This window comes from Pleurodeles waltl, chromosome 2_2 (assembly GCF_031143425.1).
Source record: "Pleurodeles waltl isolate 20211129_DDA chromosome 2_2, aPleWal1.hap1.20221129, whole genome shotgun sequence".
Classification (NCBI taxonomy): Eukaryota; Metazoa; Chordata; class Amphibia; order Caudata; family Salamandridae; genus Pleurodeles; species Pleurodeles waltl.
Window position 1 is genome coordinate 576,139,596 of NC_090439.1, and position 21,211 is coordinate 576,160,806.

The window sequence follows — 21,211 nt, forward strand, 5'->3', positions numbered from 1 at the left end:
GCACAAAAAGGTTTGATGATTTTAAAAGTAGAGGAAACACCACATGTTAGAAGATATAAATAAGTGGATAGCTTCATTTGAAGGTGCTATGAAAGTTTACAATGTCACAAAAACAGTTTTCATCTAACGGCAATGGGGAACCAGACAGGGCTATGGGCAAAGAAGACTGGTTCCACTGTTTTCGATGTTTGCATGGTAACATCGCGAAAAGTCAACAGCTGTGGAGATAAAACAGAAAACAATAGTAGTGTAAGGGAGGAAGTGTAGCAACAGCATGATTTTGGAGGAGAATGAAGGTATGAAATGAAGGCCTGCTAGTTAGTTTTAGCTACCTTCAGGGCAACTGAAATGGTGTTAAGAACTCACATCTAGCAGTCAAAATCGGAGAGGCTTCACAATATCATTCATCAGCACCATATTGGGCACACTGTGCTCCTAAAGGAGCAGATTTGTGGGGCTCTTCATGGCGACATGGAGGATTTAAGCTCTGAATACAGAGCTGGGGCCATCACATAAGGCGTCATTAAGCTCCTCGAAGAGCAAGAAGAATTAGGGTAAGATTGCTAAGGACTTTACAAAAAAGAGTGGTTTTAAGAATTAACTTTCTGCTTTAACCCTGAAGAATTGGTGATAAACAATTGAAATGGGGGGCTTATATGGCCAAATTGATATGGGTGTGGTCTGAGGAGAGTGGGTGAAAATAAGGCTGTGAACAGCTGTGAGACTTTGTGATATCTATTAGGCCCAGAGGACTGCTTTGTCAATTAGTTGGGCGATATATATGTGTGTTGGATGAGATTCTGACCAGAAAGGAACAGCAAGAGGAAAGTTGTAAGTGTCTGGTTTTGGAGGTTGAGGTTCATGCTTCCATGAAGATGAGTAAGGGTAAATGAAGAAAGATTGAATGACCCTGGGTGGCCAATAGATTACCATTAAATGTGATGTGTAAGGGGCAGAGATGGAAATATGTAAGTATTCAAAGAGGTGGAGCATTACCAGAGTATGAGGGGGGCAGTCTGCAATGATCCATCAACAAAAGCCTGATCCCCCATTATCCCCCCTCGGCCTCTATGGACGTGCATTTGCAAGCATGAGATAACTACTGTGGGGCACAGTAGTTGAAGGTCCTTTTGGTCAATGGAAGAGTGAGTGAGTGAATGTGTGAGTGAGAGAGAGTGCAGCAAATTGTGGAAGAGACCATGTCAAAAATGAACAGCGATATGTCACTTTACTGACCAAGTGTCCCGTTGACTGACAGATACAAAGGGAATATTAACAACGGGGAAAACAACAGAACAGCGATATCGATAGAATGCGCAAAAGTAACAGTAAACATATGAGATTAAGCACTGATGTGGTTGCCATCAAAATCAGCTGAGTTCAGAAAAGCTCTTCACAGTTGTAGGTACTTAAGGTGAACAAGCAAGAGAAGATATTACACTATACAAAGCTCTGCATCTTTGAAATTCCTAAGGAACAGTATTGTTGATGCAGACTATACTGGGGTGGTACATAGCTAGTAAGCATGAAAGGGAAGACTAAAACAAAGGAAAGGTAGTGGCCCCATATAATTGTTATAATTTGGAAAGAACTGCAAAGGAGAAAAAAGTAGCATGAAAGGTTTTAGTCTACAGTTTAAAGACTTCTTGAATTAGATGACAGACTTGTAATAGAGAATCTCTAACACAAGACATTCTTTTGCATCTTAGAACATAGATTTGTGTAAGGAAACTTTAAGTGAATAATAAGGTGTTAGACTTGATAGCCTCAGGGTGGTCATCCCCAAGTTTTTTACCTGCACTTTTCTGCCACTGTTTTTGCTGGTTTTAGGACTCTGCACACTTTACCACTGCTAACTAGTGCCAAAGTGCATCTGCTTTCTCCCTTAAATATGGTAACATTGGTTCATTCCCAATTGGCATATCTGATTTACTTGTAGGTCCCTAGTAAAGTGTACTACATGTGCCAAGGGCCTGTAAATTGAAAGCTACTAGTGAGCATGCAGCACTGGTTGTGCCACCCACATAAGTAGCCCCTTAATCATGTCTCAGGCCTGCCATTGCAAGGCCTGTGTGTGCGGTTTCACTGCCACTTCGACTTGCCATTTAAAAGTACTTGCCAAGCCTTAAACTCCCCTTTTTCTCTTTCATACAGTATAAGCCACCCACTAAGGTAGGCTCTAGGTAAACCACAGGGCAGGGTGCTATGTAGGTAAAAGGCAAGACATATACAGGTGTGTTTTATATGTTCCTGTAGTGGAAAGGCTCTAAATTTGTTTTCCACTACTGTGAGGCCTGCTCCTTTCATAGGCTAGCATTAGGTCTAACCTCACATACTGTTTGAGTGGTAGAGTCTGATCAGAAAGGGGTAAACCGGTCATGTTTGATAAGGCCTGAATGGTAATAGAAAATCCTGCTTACTGGTGAAGTTGGATTTTCCATTACTATTTTAGAAATGCCACCTTTAGAAAGTGAGCATTTCTCTGCACTTAAAATCCATCTGTGCCTTTCCAATCAACTCTTGGGCTGGGCTGGGTCCTTGACCCCAACAACTCAGACACTTCTGGACATGTACCTGCAACCATTCAAGAGGAACTGCCTGGCTGCCAAAATGACTCACCTGGACTACTTTGCTGAGAAGGACTACTGCCCTGCTGACCTCAGGCTTTGCTGAGAAGTGCTCTCCAAGGGCTTGGATTAAGCTTGCCTCCTTTTTTACTGAAGTCTCAGGGCCAAAAAGACTTCATCTCCTCAAGGAACTCCTTGTGCACGACAAATCAACAACACACAGCCTGCCAGAAACTATGCACAGCCTGCCTTGCAATGAGAAAATTGCCGCAAAGCCGAACCGACGCAGCCCAACTTACTGAGTGAACAATTGACGCAGCGCCTGCCGTGCAACAGAAAATTCAATGCATCGCCTAACGGATCGATGCAACGCCTGTGACTTCGTCCATCACACCCAGGATTTCCATGCATCGTCCCTGGGCGTCAAGAAGATCCCTGCATCGCAGTGAGGAACCAAGACTGTGTCGGAAATCGATGCAAAGCCGCTTACAGAGTGGAAAGAAACGACACAACATCTGTGCTGTGCCGGAAATTCCAACACACAGCCTATTTTTCCATGCATCCCCTCCTCTGCGGTCTACGTGCGTGTTATTTTTAAAGCACACCAGGTACTTTGTAAAACCAAGAGACAACCGTTGATTTCTAAGATTTAATCTTGCAAAAGTGATATCTCAACTTGTGCTTATTGAATTTTTATCGTTCTAACCTTAATTTAACCAGATAAATATCTTATATTTTTCTAAACCTGTGTGGTGTATTTTTGCAGTGTTTTCACTGTGTTTCTGTATGGTTTATTGCAGAAATGCTTTACACATTGCCTTCTAAGTGAAGCCTGACTGCTCACTGCCAAGCTACCAGAGGGTGGGCACAGGATCATTTGGATTGTGCATGACTTACCCGGACTAGTATTGTGGTCCCTATTTGGACAAAGGTGAATACCTCTGCCAACTAGAGACTCCATTTCTAACCTAAGGGATCAGAGTATTCTTCAAGCAGGTTAAATATAGAACCATTTGTGAACTCAGTGGATGGTGAGACATTAGGGACACTTGCTACGATTCATCACTAAAGATTTTTAACCCATTCAAAATGTGGTTTTCTTTGGCTGACAAAATTTCAGCTAACCTGTGGCCATTTATATTTTGTCTAGCTCCAATAAGACCGGTAGCCTTTCGATTTCAAACTAATGTGTATCAATGTCATCTTCATAGTCCTGTGTAAGCAAACTGTGATACGCAGGTTGTGGCACCTGGAATATAATTACATACCAAATATTCAAGCAAGGCTGTGCACAATATATTTTAAAAGAACCATAGTCTCTTGAGGTTTCCAACAAGGACAACTTTTTCTTTACAGTGACAGCCACTGTTCTTGGATTCGTGGCTAAAGAGTGTGTTTTCACATAATGCAATAACTATAAAGAGTATAAAGAGGTACACAAAAGAGAAAAATATTGGAATTTCAAAAGTTCTCTTGAGAATGAAGGTGAAAATAGGGGCCTCGCAAACAACAGCAACAATCTACCAGCAAAGAAGTCCACCAGTGAAGGCATGAAGAGGGGGAAGTAGGGAGAAAAATGAGGATACACACTGCATATAGTTGGTAGAATCACACAGAAGAAAACGTTATTCTGTGTCAGAAGATAATGTTGGTTAACTATGATGACAATTTATTTTAACCCCAAATTATCACTTGAATACATAAAATGGGCTTGTCCATCTACTGAAATGTGGCATACCATAGGCAAGACAGAATTGGTATTCACTAGGCTACTGAAGGTCTCGTATGAGATTTGAGGCAGCCAAATAGAGAACTCATTTCCAAAGACAATGCAAGAGCAAGGTATCAAAGCAAATGTATCATGTTGATTTCAAAAGCCTTTCTAAATCATTGCATAAAATATTCTATACGTGATGCCATATTCAGTATGTTTAAGTCAATTAGATATTTTCAATCAATGGGATGCAGTAACTCAAAAGTATTTAATGAATGACTTGATATAGCAGCAAGTGGTTCTTGGAAAAGGGGTCTCAACGTCACTTCAATTAGCTCAGACAATGACAAAACAACTGACACAGTGGAGTGGAACAACATATCAAACGTTAAGTCACAACCAGTTTTAGCATAACCTTTTGTTCTTAACAGTATTGTGCTTCATCAGCTGATGTGATAATTAACTGTGGTATGAAACAAAGCATTAAAATAGGTAGGAGTGGACAGTGAGCACTCATATTACTGTTAGTCTGTATTTGGAGTGACGGAGTGACACGATGACCTGCATAGTGATTCCAGAATTCTAGCTAACTGGTTGGGAATGGTCTATGCCATTTTCAGGGCCAGAAAAAGATGTTCTAAAACCAAATGTGTGACTGGTAAAGAATTTAGGAATTCACCGTGCAGGAGTGTTCCTCTACGGCAAAGCCTCACTTCCTTATTTATGCATCATTAAGTTCCAAACCGTTTTCCCAAGATGGCAAGATGAAGCACAGGAAATACCGATTATAGGCAAAGTCTGGGTGGGTGTAGTGAAAGCAGCAGGGCAAGGATTAGGAATATCAGAATCATTCTGGAGGTAATTTTTTTCCTGCAGAAAACGTATTTGGTACAAATTAAGGTATCACCCCACGAACAGCTTGTCCTTGCAGAAAAAAAAATTATGGATATTCTGAAACAAAAAAAAAAAAAAGTGTGAAGCTCACCGTTTTTATTGCGGAGATGACAACCACAAAAAACATTATCTTACGAATCTATGTCACCTGAGATCAAGGTATAAATAGATACATGCATGAGTGCGCACAAAACTAAATTCAAATCCCACTGAAGGACATAACCCTTAAGAGAAGGATAAAGATGAAGCTGTCCATCAAAATGGTGCCTCCTACTCATTTTCGTAGCAAGGGCTCTAAAGACTAAGTATATATGCAGCTATGGTTACAGCAATGCTGACAGGACTCCATCTTAATTCCTGAAGCAGCACAGTAAGAAACGAATGCCAAGATGTAATTTAAATATGGCTTCATCATTTTGTTGAGATCTCAAAAGCCCAATGACAATATCCTAGCCATTTAACTTTAGAGTGCCTCGGCAGAATCCTTTCTAGTCACACATATTGCAAGTAGGTTTTCTTCAGATTTCTTCAAATGTTCATAAAACTGTTTTTCAATAACCGCTGGCAAAAAAAATCTGGAACCAGGGAAAAGAAAAAAATGGTTTGTGCTTTGAAAAGAGAATTATTTATGCAAACCATATTTGAAAAGGCCAAAATTGAGCTATTTGTAATAAGTTGGAGGACCATTTTAAATTTATAGGCATAAGAACTAGGGGATATGGGGGAAAACCTATCACCAATCAATCCAAAAAGGGAGATGCAAAATCCAGGCACTAACTGTTTCTCTCTATATTGAAAAGTTTAGTTAGAGGAAAGCCCCTGGTTTGAAAACACCGATAGGAATTTCCTAGCAGGACTTCCATAAACGTAGATCACTATGTAATCTGCAAAGAAACTATTACTCATGCTTTTTCTTCCACTGAACACAAGACAATACTGAAGATTGTTGAAAAGGGAGCACTCAGAAGAAAAATAGGGATTTACTTCCCTGTTGGTCTGAATAGAACACAGCTTTTAAACTGTCTGTGAAGATGCAAACACCACTCATCCAAAGCAGAGCAAACAACAACTTCAGGCTAGGAAAAAACCTTGTGGCTAATGTTCAGATATGTGCTTGATATTCCACTGTTATGTACAGGATGGACCCTCCTTCAAGAGACATTAGGAGCGGGAGCTAAAAAACAAGCCCCTTTAAATGAGCTTGGATTACAAAGTTCATCAGCGAGTTGAGAGGCTAAGTCTGGTTCTTATGCACATGGCATACAGTTTACAAGGCCATTCACCTTAGATGGCACCTGAACTACTATGCTGAAGTCACAGAACGTTTGAAAACGTTCTACTACTTAAGAGATCATGTTCTCTAGGGACTTGGACTACTTTCCTTGAGGAAGAGTCTATAACCACTCCACTACTGTGACACCACTGCAACGGAAAATATGACACTTCTCTTCAACTGGAAAACTTAGATCGGAAATATTATTGCAAATTAAATAAACGTTCTCTTGGCAAAGATAATTTGAGGTGGTATGTGGTACTACTTAACACATGGGCTACTACTGAGCATGCCTTTGTGAACATCCTGAGAGAAGACATCAGGTTGAATTGTAGACATCTGTACTAAGTATTAGTTTTTAACTATACATCTCAAAATTCAATTAAGCTTTACCTTGACTAGAGTAAGTAAGTAAGTATCTTGGAGCTCTACAGAGATCATCCAATGCATAACTGCATCATCCAACATTAATGCTACCATGTCCATGTGGAAAAACTGCACAAGGTGAACAACATTTATGTCATAAAATTTAAATATCGGCCTAATACCTCTAGTCCTTTTGGGCACAACTACATGTGATGCTTGCCCAAAACTACAGAGGAGTAAGAATTCAGTCTTGAAAAGAAAGAACTGTGTCCAAAATAGGAAACCCTTGGTACTGTGATAACTGTAATGGTACTACATCAGATCGTCTCTTACAGGTGTTGAATATTTCAAACACAGGTATTGCTTAGAAATGAGTTCCAACCAATTCCTTAAACAGGAAATAGTTAAGGCATCTGTGGTATGTATACAGAAGGTATGGAAACTACAATCTCAAAGTGTCAGATGTGTTATACTAGCATCCAAATAAACAGGTGCTCTCCCAGTAGCAAATCAATCCAGATTATTTCTTATCCTTTTCAACTTTTTATCTTATGTTTTTTACATACCCTCCAAAGAATTAAGAGTGGCACCATCGTTTCTACCATAAGAGGGCCCTCAGCTAATGTGTCTATCAGACCAGGGAATACAAGAAGATGATTAATTTTTTGACCATTTCTCTGGAGTTAAGAAAAGCAAAGAGGTCCAAACAAGAACAGTCTATCGATGGACTGTGTTATGCATCTGCTACGGGTGTGCTAAAAGGCAACTCCTAGAAGGCTGAAAAAGATTTTCACAAACAATGCTCTGCTGCCAACAGTGGTACTGATCTCGAACAGAAAGTCTTGCTTTAAATCCTGGTTCTAGCAAATCAAGGGTAGCCAGGTGATTGTTATATACTAAACCACCAGTCACAAGTGCTGGGCTGCCCCAGCCACTCTGCAAATTACAAGGTGCAGGTTCCCTTTAGTATCGGCCGCGTCTTGCGCATTTCTCAACAGCCTCAAATGAATTCCAGTGAAGAAACACACAGGAGTCTGCAAAACATTACTTGTTTGGCCATTCTAATAAGAGAAATACAAGTGAGTACAAGATATTATAACAATCCCTGAACAGGCTAAAAGTTAATCTAGCTGTTAGAATTTAGATGGAAAGTTCAGAAGTAAAGTGAGCCACAAAACCACCACCATCATTATTTTTAGTGGACAGGAGAAGCACATATCTAGCTCACCAGACTTCTAGAAAGTCTAATGAATGTAACAAGGAGAGATGAATTTTGTAAAAGGAAAAAGTAGGATGAAAGGGCACTCCGGATAAGCTTCACCAACCATCAAAAATACCTGAATAAAACGTGGATGTGTTCAGTTCCATCAGAGTGTCTTTCCAATTACCGTACCAAGGAACACTAGCTTTAAGTGTGCGATCTGATAGAAAAAACATGGCACCATTAATCTATGCATGTGAACACCGTACATGTAAATGCTTTAAGATGTTAAGCAGGTTATCAAACATTAAGAGAACAGAAGAAGTATTTATTAATTCTTAACTAGATTACTAACTGGGTTGTAGATACACCTCGATAATCTAATCATAACAAAAACACAACACTGTCACTTTGGATTGCATAGTTAAAAAAAAAAAAAAAGCAACTATAAAATTCTTTGGATTCACAAAAGCCATTACTCGTCACTCTCATAAATAGTAGGCATGTCCCTCTTTGCACAGGCAAATTCTTTAAATTTCACCTATTTCACTTACTGCGTCGTGCTTGTATTTCACATTAAACCATTAATATAATAATCTCAATCACCACGTTATACACCGCAAGTAAACAACAGAAACAAAATAAAAAACGGGAATAAATACATAATGGGATGTCCTCTGCAGAATAATTATTAGGTAATAAAAGTTACAGCAAGCAGTGGAAAGTAACTACATGTAGCCTTGGAAGAAAATACAGACTTGGTATCTCTTAAGCAGCTGTTTTTTTATCAGTGCAGTGATTCTATGATTCAGATTTGACCAGCATTCTTCTAGGAGAAATGGAGTTTGCCTTTTATTAGTGATCTTGCCTCAGAGGTGTACGAGAAGCATATTATTATTGGCTCTAAGACTGATTAATATGTTAGTCTTGACTATTCTTGTGCTGGGTGCCATTGAATAATACGTGGGTTTAGAGTGATAACAGTTCTGCGTCATGGATCGAAAATCATCCTTATTGCTGTCAGTTTTCACCATTTGCTTTTGTTTTTTCAGGAGGTTTCACCACAGGCCATGACCCTCTTCCAGCCAGGTGAGATCAAATTACAGATTAGTTTGAGATACAAGCACTGGAATGGAGAGGATGGGAGCTCAGCCTAGTGCTTTCGTCTTGACTGGGCAGAAGTTGAACGTATATCCGACTAATTAAAGTAATGACAACGTGCTGATGTGATGGATCTCTCTACGTTATTTGCCTTTTTGCAGGATGGGTAGCATGTTCAATGTAGCACTGGCATGTTAGTTTTCATCCGGATTACCAGGAGGCCGTGCAACCATAATTTAGGAGTTATTTGAAATGTTATTTTAGAACAAATTCCACCGTGCAGAGGAGGAGTGCTTGCTCAGAATAGGCTCTCGGATCAGTAGAGAATGGAACGTTTTACATATCACGTACCACGGAAAGCTGCCTCCCATAAGCTGAAAGTTGTTATTAGTAGTTGTTAAAAAGTGCTCAACATCTTAATGTGGCAGCTCATTTGCACAACAGCCTTTTTATAACACGAGCACTTTATGATAGTGTATTCAATTTGGCACTTAATAGCATAAATTATCTTGGGCCGTTATTGCATTCCAACACAATCTTGTTATCACCTGTCAGCACAAGAAATGTTATTTGCACGAGGAAGAGATGCAACTTGCTACCATTTTTAAATGTTTGTCATGTTCAATTTGTGTTTAATAATATGGTTAGCCCTCCATGCTAGCTTATATGAGATTTAAAATGCTTAAGTAAGCTGACAGAATGGTTCAAATTGCAATATGTTTGAATGATTGAGCATGTGCCCGAATTGATTTGCTAAAATGGATAAGGCTGATTGTAATTATAAATGTTGCTGTAATTTAGGTTTTATTGTGTAGCTTACATTTGTAAAACTGAAATAATAAGAAGTCAAAAGTTGAACAATGTTGATGAAAAAGCTGAACCCTGGAGACCACATCAGTTAAAGATAGCACAAGAAGGACTGCTGAGTCCCAGGATCACGTTCTTCTGTCCAGGAAAGACATAACGTAAGTAGAAAAGAAGATGACCATGACCGGCACAACTGCCTTCCTTGGTCCCTCAGTACAGTACAATGTCTAAAGACTTCCCAGAACAGCCATTTCCCTAAGTGCCCCGAATCAAATATAATTCCACTTTTAGTTTGGGGATGAAACCATTCCACTTGCTTTTGTTCTTATTTCCCACACCTTCTCTGCTCCCAACGCCATGTCTAATGTTTGAATTCTGACAAGTGAATAGGACGACTCTAGTAGTTCTGTATTAAGGAGACATCTTTTAGGGGTAAACTGGGCCTCTGTGGTAGTAGGTTTTGTGCTTAGTTAAAGAAATAAATTTGAATTTAATCTTGGCTTCCACAGGAACCAACTAAGGCTTATTGAAGCAGGTTTAACAAGGTCCTCATTTCACATTGCACCCTAGTCTAGTCACCTGATTTTGCGCATACTGGGGTCTGCTTGTGAATATGTAGCCAAGTTGTTAAAAAAACTAGATACTTACCCTCAGTAACGCCTTTTTTGGTGCAGACTATTTAACTGCAGATAAGGACCAGAAAGTGAAAAGGAGTGTTTGTTTTCAAAATGCATTGTGGTGTTGGGGGAAGATGTGGTGTAGTAGAAGTAAAATGCAGGGAACAGCCATTTCAGATGATTTGTAGGGCCCATCTATTCGACATGATGGTTCTCTGGGAAAGATGCATTGGATCTGGCCTCCTACCATGCTCAGCATGTGTCACTGGGATCACAAGAGGCTTGAGTGCCGCTGCAGCAAGGGAGTATGAGCTAGAAGGACACTATCCTGCTGTGTTGCAGATTCTGCCAGTACTAGGACCACAACAAGGAGTGGTTAGCTGCTGTACTACAGGCTGTGAGGGTTGATGATGCTTGCAATCTACGCTCCTGGAGTAGCCTCTGAATTTCCTGATCTGGTGGAGAAAAACACTTCGCTGGCGTGGCTAAGCAAAGGGATAGTGTCATGGTGTGAATATCTTTGGATAGTTTCACGAACAGTTAGGAGTCAACAGAAATATCCATGAGAGACATAGGTACATCACTAGAAAATCTGTCTGTCCTTAACTAGGGGTGCCTACCACACACATGCTGCTGCCCCTGGTCCTGCCAATACATTTAGTTGTGTCCAGGCCGGACTGGAGCATGCACTTCATAGCATCTTAGACAGCACATATAGTCTGAGCTAACAAGGCCCTGAGATGCTCTGGGACAACTGGCAAATGTCACAGGCCATGTCCCACAAAGCACGTGTATCAGCTTAGATAAGAAATGCTGTTCATACATACAAGTGCTAGACTGGCTGAAGAGTATACCCTTCTCTCAAAGGCATCAATTCTTTTAGATTCCCTGTCAGGGGATTGGCCAGAAAGAAATTCAGGTTGACCTTACATGTTACCTTGGCTTAGACAGTCAGGCTCTCCAGTGTCAAAGGTTTCGTAAGAAAGTCCGAAGCACCAGGCACTTGCCTATGTCATCAGGCTATAGGTTGACTAACTGACAGACAGGAGTTATCAACTAAGGTAACAAAACAGTGCCTGTATTTTTTAATATAATTCTTCATAAGGATACTAATGTGTTTTATTGAGTTTAAACAACTATTTTCTAGCATCTTTTAAAAACATTGATATGGGCATCAAGGAACTGTCTTTTGGCAATATGTTTCTTTTTTACTAAGGGATTAGCGCAGATGTGTTTGGAAAAGCAGCTACATTTGGGTTCAAGTAACATATCAAAACACTGGAAATAGTTACACAATTTTGTGGACATTAGGGTGATACAATTGTCCACATGGAGAATAATCCTCTCAAAAATTGGACTGCAGACTGCGTTGGACTGAGCCAAACATGGTGGACTACAATCCCCACTAGTTTTGTCAGTTCTAATACAGAGAAAATACTTTGGACTGTACATTGCATAGGTGGGAAGTTCTGGATAATAGATTACAGCAAAGCATTGAGGCTTAATCGGAGACCGACGTGGAAGTACAACCACAAAAGGAAACAACAAATGAATTTGGGAGGCATGCAAAGTCTCTTCACAGTATGAATGTATGGCAGGGTGTAAGAGGATAATGGGGATGGTACCTAAAAGAGAATGATACATGGACACTGCTGTGGGATTTCCTTGTTAGTCTGCTTTTTATTTCTTTTGTACAACTTCTGCACTTATTTATGGGGTAGGCTGTTAGTGTTGGTCCCGCTTGTCTTGTCTCTTGTTCTTTGGGGTTCGGGATTTTTCCCGCAGGTTTTTTTCTCAGTTCAGGATGGTCCGCGTTTCCAGGATCTCGGGCAAACAAAGTATGGGGTAAGTTTTTCTATCTTCCCTCACGTGGGCTTAGCAAAAAAAAAAAAAAAAAAAAAAAAGAAGAGGGAAGGGAGAGTAGTGGGGCAAAGGACAGACAGCCACACCGCTGTACACTTCCTTCTATACATTTCATATTTTTGTGCATAAGCCTCCGAATGTGAGTTTCAGTGAATATCATGCAGACCCCGCCCCTTCGTCCAACTCACCCTCCGTCCGGTAGAAAACCCAATCCGATCGGGTAAGTGATCAAATACCTCAGAAAGCCACGTTCCTCCTGGGACATGGTGGGATGTCATGTCCTCTCCTTCCCTCCATCTCCGGTCTCTGTCTCACTCATTCCAGCTTCGTCCAGGTCCTCTTCCTGTTCTAACAGCCTTCTCAGGTGTATGGGCGCTCCCCAGCGTGGTTTTCTTTTCCCACAGTGATTCCTCTGATCGTGGCTGGTCAGACAGCTTCCCTCTCGCTCCATGCTTCAGTGTTGTCTACTCCTTCCTAGTGCTCTCCAACGTCCAGTCAACTTTTTGAATGACCTGATGCTCTAACACTTGCCTGCGCATATCTCCTTCGACAGTGTCCCCGGTACACTGTTCATCTTTGCTGTTTCTCCTTTCGATCCATGGGTCTTGGGGTCCTTTCAGGCTCTGTCATAGAATCGTTTGTGCCAATCCAGAGTGGAGAAGTAAGAGCATTACACTATTGGAGGAGTGTGGCTGCCTGATTGATGTCAGAGAGAACAAATTCAAGCATGAGGAAACTCAGAAGAGATGGGCAACAAGGGGATAATGGGACATCTCGAGTGGAGACACATACAGCTCCAGCAGTGCAATATGAACACTTTCATGACTTTTCAGAAATACAGTCACCCACCAACCCAAAAGATTAACCGTTATGGTGCCTGGGGCGAGGTGGCCTCATCCTCGCCTCAGGGCGGGTACAGAAGGGGAATCGCTTCCCCCCACTCCGACCCCCCTACACCCCCAGTGACGTCAGTGCGCAAATAGCGCGCTAACCTCATCAGAGGTCACCTCTGATCGTGCTGGAAGCTGTGCTTCCAGCGCAACCCCAGAAGAAAAATGCAAAAGCATTTCTCTTCCGACCGGGAGAGACATGAAAGGAAAGGAACGGCCTTTCCTTTCCTCTCCTCTCTCTTAGCATTCGTGATCGGACAGCAAAAATGCCCATTAGACACCAGGGATTTTTTTTTTTTATTTCAATAAGGGGAGCGGCCCCTTGGGCAAGGGTCGCTCCCTAGGGTGGCAATTTATTTTAGGCCATTTCTGCCCCCCCTTGAGGGCAGATCGGTCTATGTCTATTAGGCAGAACTGCCCCCCAGGGGTAGAAACTACGTAGGCACCGTGGGGGGGGGGGGGGGGGGGGGTTCTGTGTATCTGTGTGTGTGTTTTTTTTTGTTTGGGTGGGCAGCCCCTTGGGCTAGGGTCACTCCCCATGGGGGCACATTACTGCTGGTCATGTCTGCCCCCCTTGGTGGGCCCTATTTTTAGAAGGCCCATCTGCCCCTGAGGAGGGCAGAAAGCCCACCAGAGACCAGGAAAGATTTTTCCCCCCCCAAAAAAAAGAGGGTGGAGGTATGGCCATAACCCCACCCAAAATAAATGGGGCCAAAGTTGTTCTGCCTACCGGTGGGCAGATGGGGCAATTAACCGGGGGGAGGCAGAAAGCCTACTAGATGCCAGGGAATTAAAAAAAAAAAAGAAAAGAATTGTGGGGTAGTGGCTACCTACCAGTATGGGCATGGTTATGCCCCCACCCCAAATGAAGGGGGTAACAGTCTTTCAGCTCTTCCCTGCACACTAAAACATCTTAACCCATGGCAAGCAAGAGGACATTTGATTATTTTGGGTTTTGCTTTTACATTTTGACAATGAGAGCTTGTCTACCTCTCAAAATTGTCCCACTTGGAATGGTGAGGGCTGCACTTTTTTAACTTTGGGATTCTGCCATGTAGAAAAATCCAAAAGACCTAGAGACATCTGAAAACTAAACGTCTGAGTGCATCTAGGGTGGTGTGCTTCACATGCACCCCGCACCATTTTCTTACCCAAACCTCCAACTTTGCTGGAAATCACACATTTGCCCACATTTTTGTGAAGGAACCTTCCGGAATCTGCAGAAATCCACAAAATTCCTACCAGCATTGTTGCACCTATACCGATAAAAATTATGCCCCACATGTCAGCCTAAAAATGTTTTCGTTTTTTTTTTTTTTTTTAAACTGCCCTTTTGGACCCGCTTTGTTTCTCCCTCAATCTCGACATGTGTTTAGCTCCTCCCTGTCGCAGGCACTTGGCCCACCTACACAAGTGAGGTATAATTTTTACCGGGAGACCAAGGGAACGTTGGGTAGTAGGAAATTTGTCCCAGTGCGGTGATCCCACACAGAAATGTGGGGAAAATGTGATTTTGTTAGCTAAATTTGAGGTTTGCTGAGGATTTTGGTAAGAGAACACTGGGGATCCATGCGAGTCACACCTCCCTGGACTCCGAGTGTGTAGTTTTCAGAAATGTTTGGTAGGTTTCCCTATAGGGCTGCTGAACCCAGGACCAAAAACACAGGTGGTCGAGACTTGGGGGAGCACAGAATAGCACAAGTGTTATTGCCCCCTGTCTTTCTCTACATGTTTTCCTTCCAAATGTAAGTGTGTAAAAAAGACGTCTATTTGAGAAATGCCCTGTAATTCACATGCTAGTATGGGCACCCCCAAATTCAGAGATGTGCAAATAACCACTGTTTCTCAACACCTTATCTTGTGCCCATTTTGGAAATACAAAGGTTTCCTTGATACCTATTTTTTACTCTTTATATTTCACCAAATTAATTGCTGTATGCCAGATACAAGGAAAACCCACTGCAAGGTACAGCTCCTTTATTGGCCCTGGGAACCTAGTTTTCTTGATGAACCTACAAGCCCAATATCTCCCTGCAACCAGAAGAGTCCAGCAGACGTAACGGTATATTACTTTTGAAAATCTGAGTAAAACGTGGAGAAAAATGACTTTTTCACCTCAATTTCAATATATATTTTTTTTATTACAGCTGTTATTTTCTGTAGAAAAACCTTGTAGGATATACACAAATGACCCCTTGTCGAAGCCAGAATATTGTCTACTTTTCCGAAATGTTTAGCTTTCCGGGATCCAGCATTGGTTTCACACACATATCGGTCAGTAACTGGAAGGAGGCTAAAAGCCCACAAAAAAAAGTAAAAATGGGGTATGTGCCTGTAAAGTGCCAAAAATTGTGGTTTTTTGCTTCAAGTCTGCCTGTTCCTGAAAGCTGGTGATTTTAGCACCACAAATGCTTTGTTGATGCCATTTTCAGGGAAAAAGCCACAAGCATTCTTCTGCAGCCTTTTTTCCCATTTTGTTTTGAAGGAAAAAAAAAAAAAAAAACATTTTGTTGTATTTTGGCTGACTTCTCGGTCTCCTCCAGGGGAACACACAAACTCTGGGTACCTCTAGAATCCCTACGATTTTGGAAAAAAGGTAGCAAATTTGGTGTGGGTAGCTTATGTGGACAAAATATTATGAGGGCCTAAGCGCAAACTGCTCCAAATAGACAAAAAAAGGCCTGGCACCTGAGGGGGAAAAAGGCCTGGCAGCGAAGGGGTAAATAACACAAGGGCATTGCCCCGGAGTCTGTAGCATTCACTGGGTGGATCACAATTTGAGCACAAATGATCCCCATAAGGCTTTTCAAATTCAGTGTGAGGGAACAGGCAAAACAGAACACACCATTTGGGTGTAGGAGAACAATCATGCGTAAAAAACATTACAGATGGCATTTTCTTAGCTTAATGTGACAGGGGTCCTATTTTGTTATATTCCTGACCAATCAATGTCCACAGATCTAGTGCAAAAATAAGCAAATTGAAGTGAATTGAAACACAGCAGTGGGTCCATGTTTAACCACGAGGATTTAAGACACTTGCATCCTCGGAATGGATGATAGGAAGGAAATACTCAAAGTGGAACGCTCAAGGCAGAACGTGGCGGATGATGTAAAAGGCAGGAAATCCTAGAATCATGCGCATTTTCATGGCAATATGCACATATAATCAAAACAAGGAACTAATCCCTCCTGGAAGTTTTCACAGGTCAAGGTACTGACTTGGCAGGGGAAAGATTAAGACACTCATGGTGGTGAAGACGGCCTGACTAGCAGGGGAGAAGATGGATCTGACGATATTAGTCAGGTAGAAACAGTGAATGCTACTTCTGCAATTTCAGCAGAGAGGTCCAAACTTATTTGCATGCAAGTGGAGCCTAAACTCCAGGAGCTCCATTCTGCAAAATAAGGCCTAACAGAAAATGGTCAGCTGTTTAGTTGCCTGTAAGTGAGGGAGCTGCCTAGGTTTGTCCAGATGTTTTTACATACCTGGATGAGGCACAAGCTCCACAAAAGGTGGTCTTGCCCCAGTAATTTTTGGCAGGGCTCTGCACCAGCTTTCGGTTTAAAGTCCGCTCGGAAAGTGGCAAAAATTGGGCACAAGCAGAACCGCTTTTCTCCTTTGAAAGGCCTCATGACCTGAGGCCTCTCTTACAGTGAGAAACAGGCATTGAGTTCACACTTTGTTCCAAATAAATCACAGGAGCAAAATACAGTTGCCAGGCGGAAGGAATTAACACCTCACCTCTATAAGAAAAAAATCCAACTGAGAAAAAAGTGTTTTGCAGTTTACAAAAAGGCATGGTTGTGTAATTTGGCTGATTTCTGGAAGGCATCCACAATACTGAAAGCTGCAAAAGGCAGTTACAGATATTTGGGCTTCTTTCAAGAACATTCTGGTAATGATGCACTTAAAAGAGTGCTGGAGAAAAAGATAATACCACATTCTACAGCGCACACAGAGTAGATGTGGTAAAGATCACATTATGGCATTGAGATAGGTATACATGTGCGAAAGTATCCACGCACTCTAGATTCATCTTGTTGCAGATCAGTTAAGTTTTCACTCCTGGTGCACAAGTTTGATTACAAGAGAAAAGATAGTACCATAATTGCAAATGACAGGGTGCCTTTTCCTTTTGATTGTGGAAACAGGTGAGGATTTTGAACCTTTGAACAGAAGTATTTAGAATTATTAACAAATCACTAAAGTTTGTTGGGGCTAGTGCCCTCACTTCAAGACGTTAAGGTAAGACCTAAGACTGTGCTACTGGTTTTATTATTGACCACAAAATGTATTGCCTTGTGAGAAATCTGCAAACATGGGTAATATTTAGACATGGAGGCTGTCCATGTGTGCAGAATGACGTCTAGTGAAATAGTCCATGAAGAGTTATCTGCCTGGGCATCATACGTCCATGCTCTCCAATTTCCAACAGACAATGCCACAATTACTTCCTGGTGACGTGTAGCAACACATTAAATAGAGCAGGAATGCCAGCATTTTGTGCACTTCTATGTACGAGAGAATACTTCAAGGGAAGGCACTACAGATGTTTAAGCGCTATAGTATCCTTGACAAATGACTTAGTTGTTAGTTCATATCGACATAAAATGTAAGCAAAGACACAAAAAAATAGATTTACAAAAAAATAGTTGCAGGATAGAGTATTTGATTCTCCATTCTAGAGGACTCTCAACCACCGAATCCACTTTTCCCTTGCATACAGTGAAAAAAATGGACAAGGAAGCTGGGCACCTTGCCAGGAGGAAGCAATGATGAAACCCAGCCAACAACCCAAATTTGTCAGCAATTTATACTTGATTAAGAAAAGGAAAAGGTAAAAACAGCTGACAACTTCAGAGAATCTGGTTCCTGGGTAGTCTAGTACCTTGAAGATGGGAGGGATCCATCTGTTGAAACATTTTTTACAGCCAGGGGACTTTATGGTGTAGTTGGCCTATGACCTAGTGTTACGTTGTTCCTTATAACACAGTTATGTTACATACAAAATGTTTCTTTGTTTAGAAAGGTTTCTTATTGCATAATAATTTTTATGAGCACAAAAGGTGAATGTGGCTTCAACACAATGGATAATAAGACATGGTTATCAGCCCATCTATGTCTTCCAGGTGTACATTTCCCACATCATGTTTTCACGCATGTCATAAAGAACGGAGATGTTTTGCTTTTTTTCCCCATTGTGAGCGAGAATACAAAAGGACACTATCGAGCAAAGGAGACAAGAGCATCATCTTTTAAAGGACATCTTGAACACAAGCATCAGATGGGCTGCCCGTAGAAAGACTGTTTCCAGCCTGGCACAATTACTAAAGGCTGGTATTACACTTATCATTATGGCAGACTTCTAAGCACATCCATTTTTTAATGATCGCCATTAATAATTTAAGTCAGATCACTGCTTTTATTGTGCAACACACGCTCTGTACTAGATTAGAGCAGTAAAAGACTTACATATAGCTTGCTTAATGCAAGTGTGCACTAAGTTAGGGGTGAGTGGGGAGCGCACTCACAAATACCTCTAAGTAGTCTGGAGGCATATTTCTAACTTTAGATAGAGTTCTTCATTCTGGAATTATCTTAGGGGAGAGGCTGTGGAACAGCTGTCAGTTTTTTCTGCTCGGCAGGAACCCATGAGGCATAACAGTGGGCTATGGAGGCAAAGAAAAATGTTCTGGGTGTAACCAAGATCTTGGCATGAATAAGGAGCGGGTTGGGGCAAAATAATACATATTAAGACTTTACCTGCTGTGTAAATAGTAGGCACAATGTTGCTGTGTAACACACCATGCTAGACTGAGCAGACCACAAAAAGATTAAATGTGCATCATTCTTCCAATGAGCATTTAGCAGGAAGTAAATTTGATGCACCCATGACTTTATCATCACAAACAGGGAAACTTTTCTAAAAACCATAGATAGATGATTTTTCTCTCGTTGATTAGGGATTGACTAATGCAAGCAATGCAGTTCTATTTACGTTACAGCAAAATCTACATGGTAAAATCCAGTCACAAAGGAATCAGAATTCTGATGTCTGTCCATATTCAAGTAATCACTAGTCTCTTGAACTGATAATTACCTACACAAGCCAATGATATGAACACTGGGGAATGATTCTTGAAGGTGTATAGTTCAGTTTTCGGAACACCATGAATTCACATTTTGGATCTGCCTACATAACAAAAACAATCTTAACATCTACTTGAAGTTTCAGCTTTCGCAACTTAAAAAACAAATGGAAGGGAGGGATGGAAGCGGTCTGCAGGGGCATGGAGTGAGACGTGCCTTTCTCCCTCTCCGGAGGCCCTGCGGCCTTCCAGTTGTCCTGTAGAGCATCATGACCCCTCAATCTGGGTCTAATACTCGGACCCCATATATCCACCCCACGGATCCAGACTTCAGCGTGTTGCGTGGTATCGAGCTCGAGCCCTTTCATAACGGCTGCCATTTTGTTAAGACTAACCCACGCTGCTATTGATGGCAACCTATCTCCAGCCATCGGGGCACCATCCCACCTGGGATCCACGGTGCTGCTTCCCACCGGGAAAGAGAGTGGTGCCTCCCACCACCCCTATCAACGCCTCAGAAGCAGGGGGATCCACAAGCATCCATCGGCCCTGGCAGGGGGAGAGAGATGGCGCACGCTCCTCTCCGGGAGACTATGGACGCACGTCCCGAGCGTCTAGGCATCCGCCTGGCCTTGTACTTGATGGTGAGCAGGTGATACAGGAGCAGTAGCCGGTGAGCATCCCCCACCAGAAGGTAGTAGACGGCCTGTAGCACACACCCCCTGCTGCTTCTCCTGACACCCGCTTGCCCCAGTGGGTGAGTTGTTACTGTGGGAGGGTGAAACCTCCTGGACGAACTGTGGAGGTGCCTAAATAGTGCACGCCTCTAGCTCTATTGCTAGGCTTGGCACCATCTCCTGCATCACCAGTTTACCTTGCAAGCTGTTCAAGCCTGGCGCGGCCTGCCTCAAAGATGACATTGCTGAAAAGGGCCTACAACCCCCATCATTAGCTCCACCTCAATGCACCAGGCCCTCATACACAGCTACCTGAAGCAATGTCAGGAACCCTCTCACTACTCTGCCTCGAGTCTTTTGGAAATTCTTGGCCTCACCTCACTGAAGCCTGGGACTACAGTGCAACTGTATTGAGCACAGCTCCTTCACATGGGATTCACTTGCTAGGATACTAACTCTCCTGTAATAACCTAGCTTGTACATACAATCCCTCTAGCTATAGACACGTTTTACAGGTCGCACCTGGGAGTCTAGAGAACCTCCATTACTGCAGGGATCCACATGGAACAACCCATGTCTATTGGCCACTCTCCCTCAATTAACGGGTCAATATGCTTCTTCTAGCCTGCGCAGTCCAGTGAATTGAGCATCATTGCTAAGAACGATTACCCCCTTCCAGCCGCACACTTGAAAGCCTCATAATTCTGTATGGTCTCCAACCCTCTCTGTGGCTTCCCTTTTGTCCACTCTCACAACAGTGCACATATACACAGGATGGCGCGCAATAAATCCATCAAGGACATACCGGTGACCTCACTTTGGAATAAAGCACCAAAATAGATCTCAAAACTATCCTCCGAGATCTAAAGAAAGAGGTGATAGATCTATGGGACAGGGTTGATGGCAAAGAATGCACCACTGATGCGCGCTCTGAAGATCATTAAATGCTGTGGAGATGAATGGCAGTCCTTGAGGAAAAACAAATTGAACTTCAGATCAAACAAAAAGATCTGGAAAACAGAAGCCGCCACAATAAAATCCACATAAGGGGAATGCCCAGTGGTATGGAAGGAGATGACATTATGTAATTCACAGCAGACCTAACACATGCAATAAGAGGCAACATGGAACTTTCCCTTCCAAGACTGG

At 42.1% G+C, this 21,211-nt stretch overlaps 1 protein-coding gene across 3 annotated transcripts in view; it reads right to left on the reverse strand.

The window, feature by feature from the left end:
- TRAPPC8 (trafficking protein particle complex subunit 8) overlaps positions 1-21,211 on the reverse strand; it is a 1,010,076-nt gene that overhangs the window by 937,570 nt on the left and 51,295 nt on the right. For 2 of the 3 annotated variants that reach the window (XM_069220082.1, XM_069220083.1), the window contains exon 3: positions 8,152-8,235. The exons of the other annotated variant lie outside the window; for it this stretch is intronic. In XM_069220082.1, coding sequence (XP_069076183.1) covers positions 8,152-8,235 — 84 coding nt within the window. The remainder of the gene's footprint in view (positions 1-8,151; positions 8,236-21,211) is intronic. 3 annotated transcript variants of the gene reach the window in all.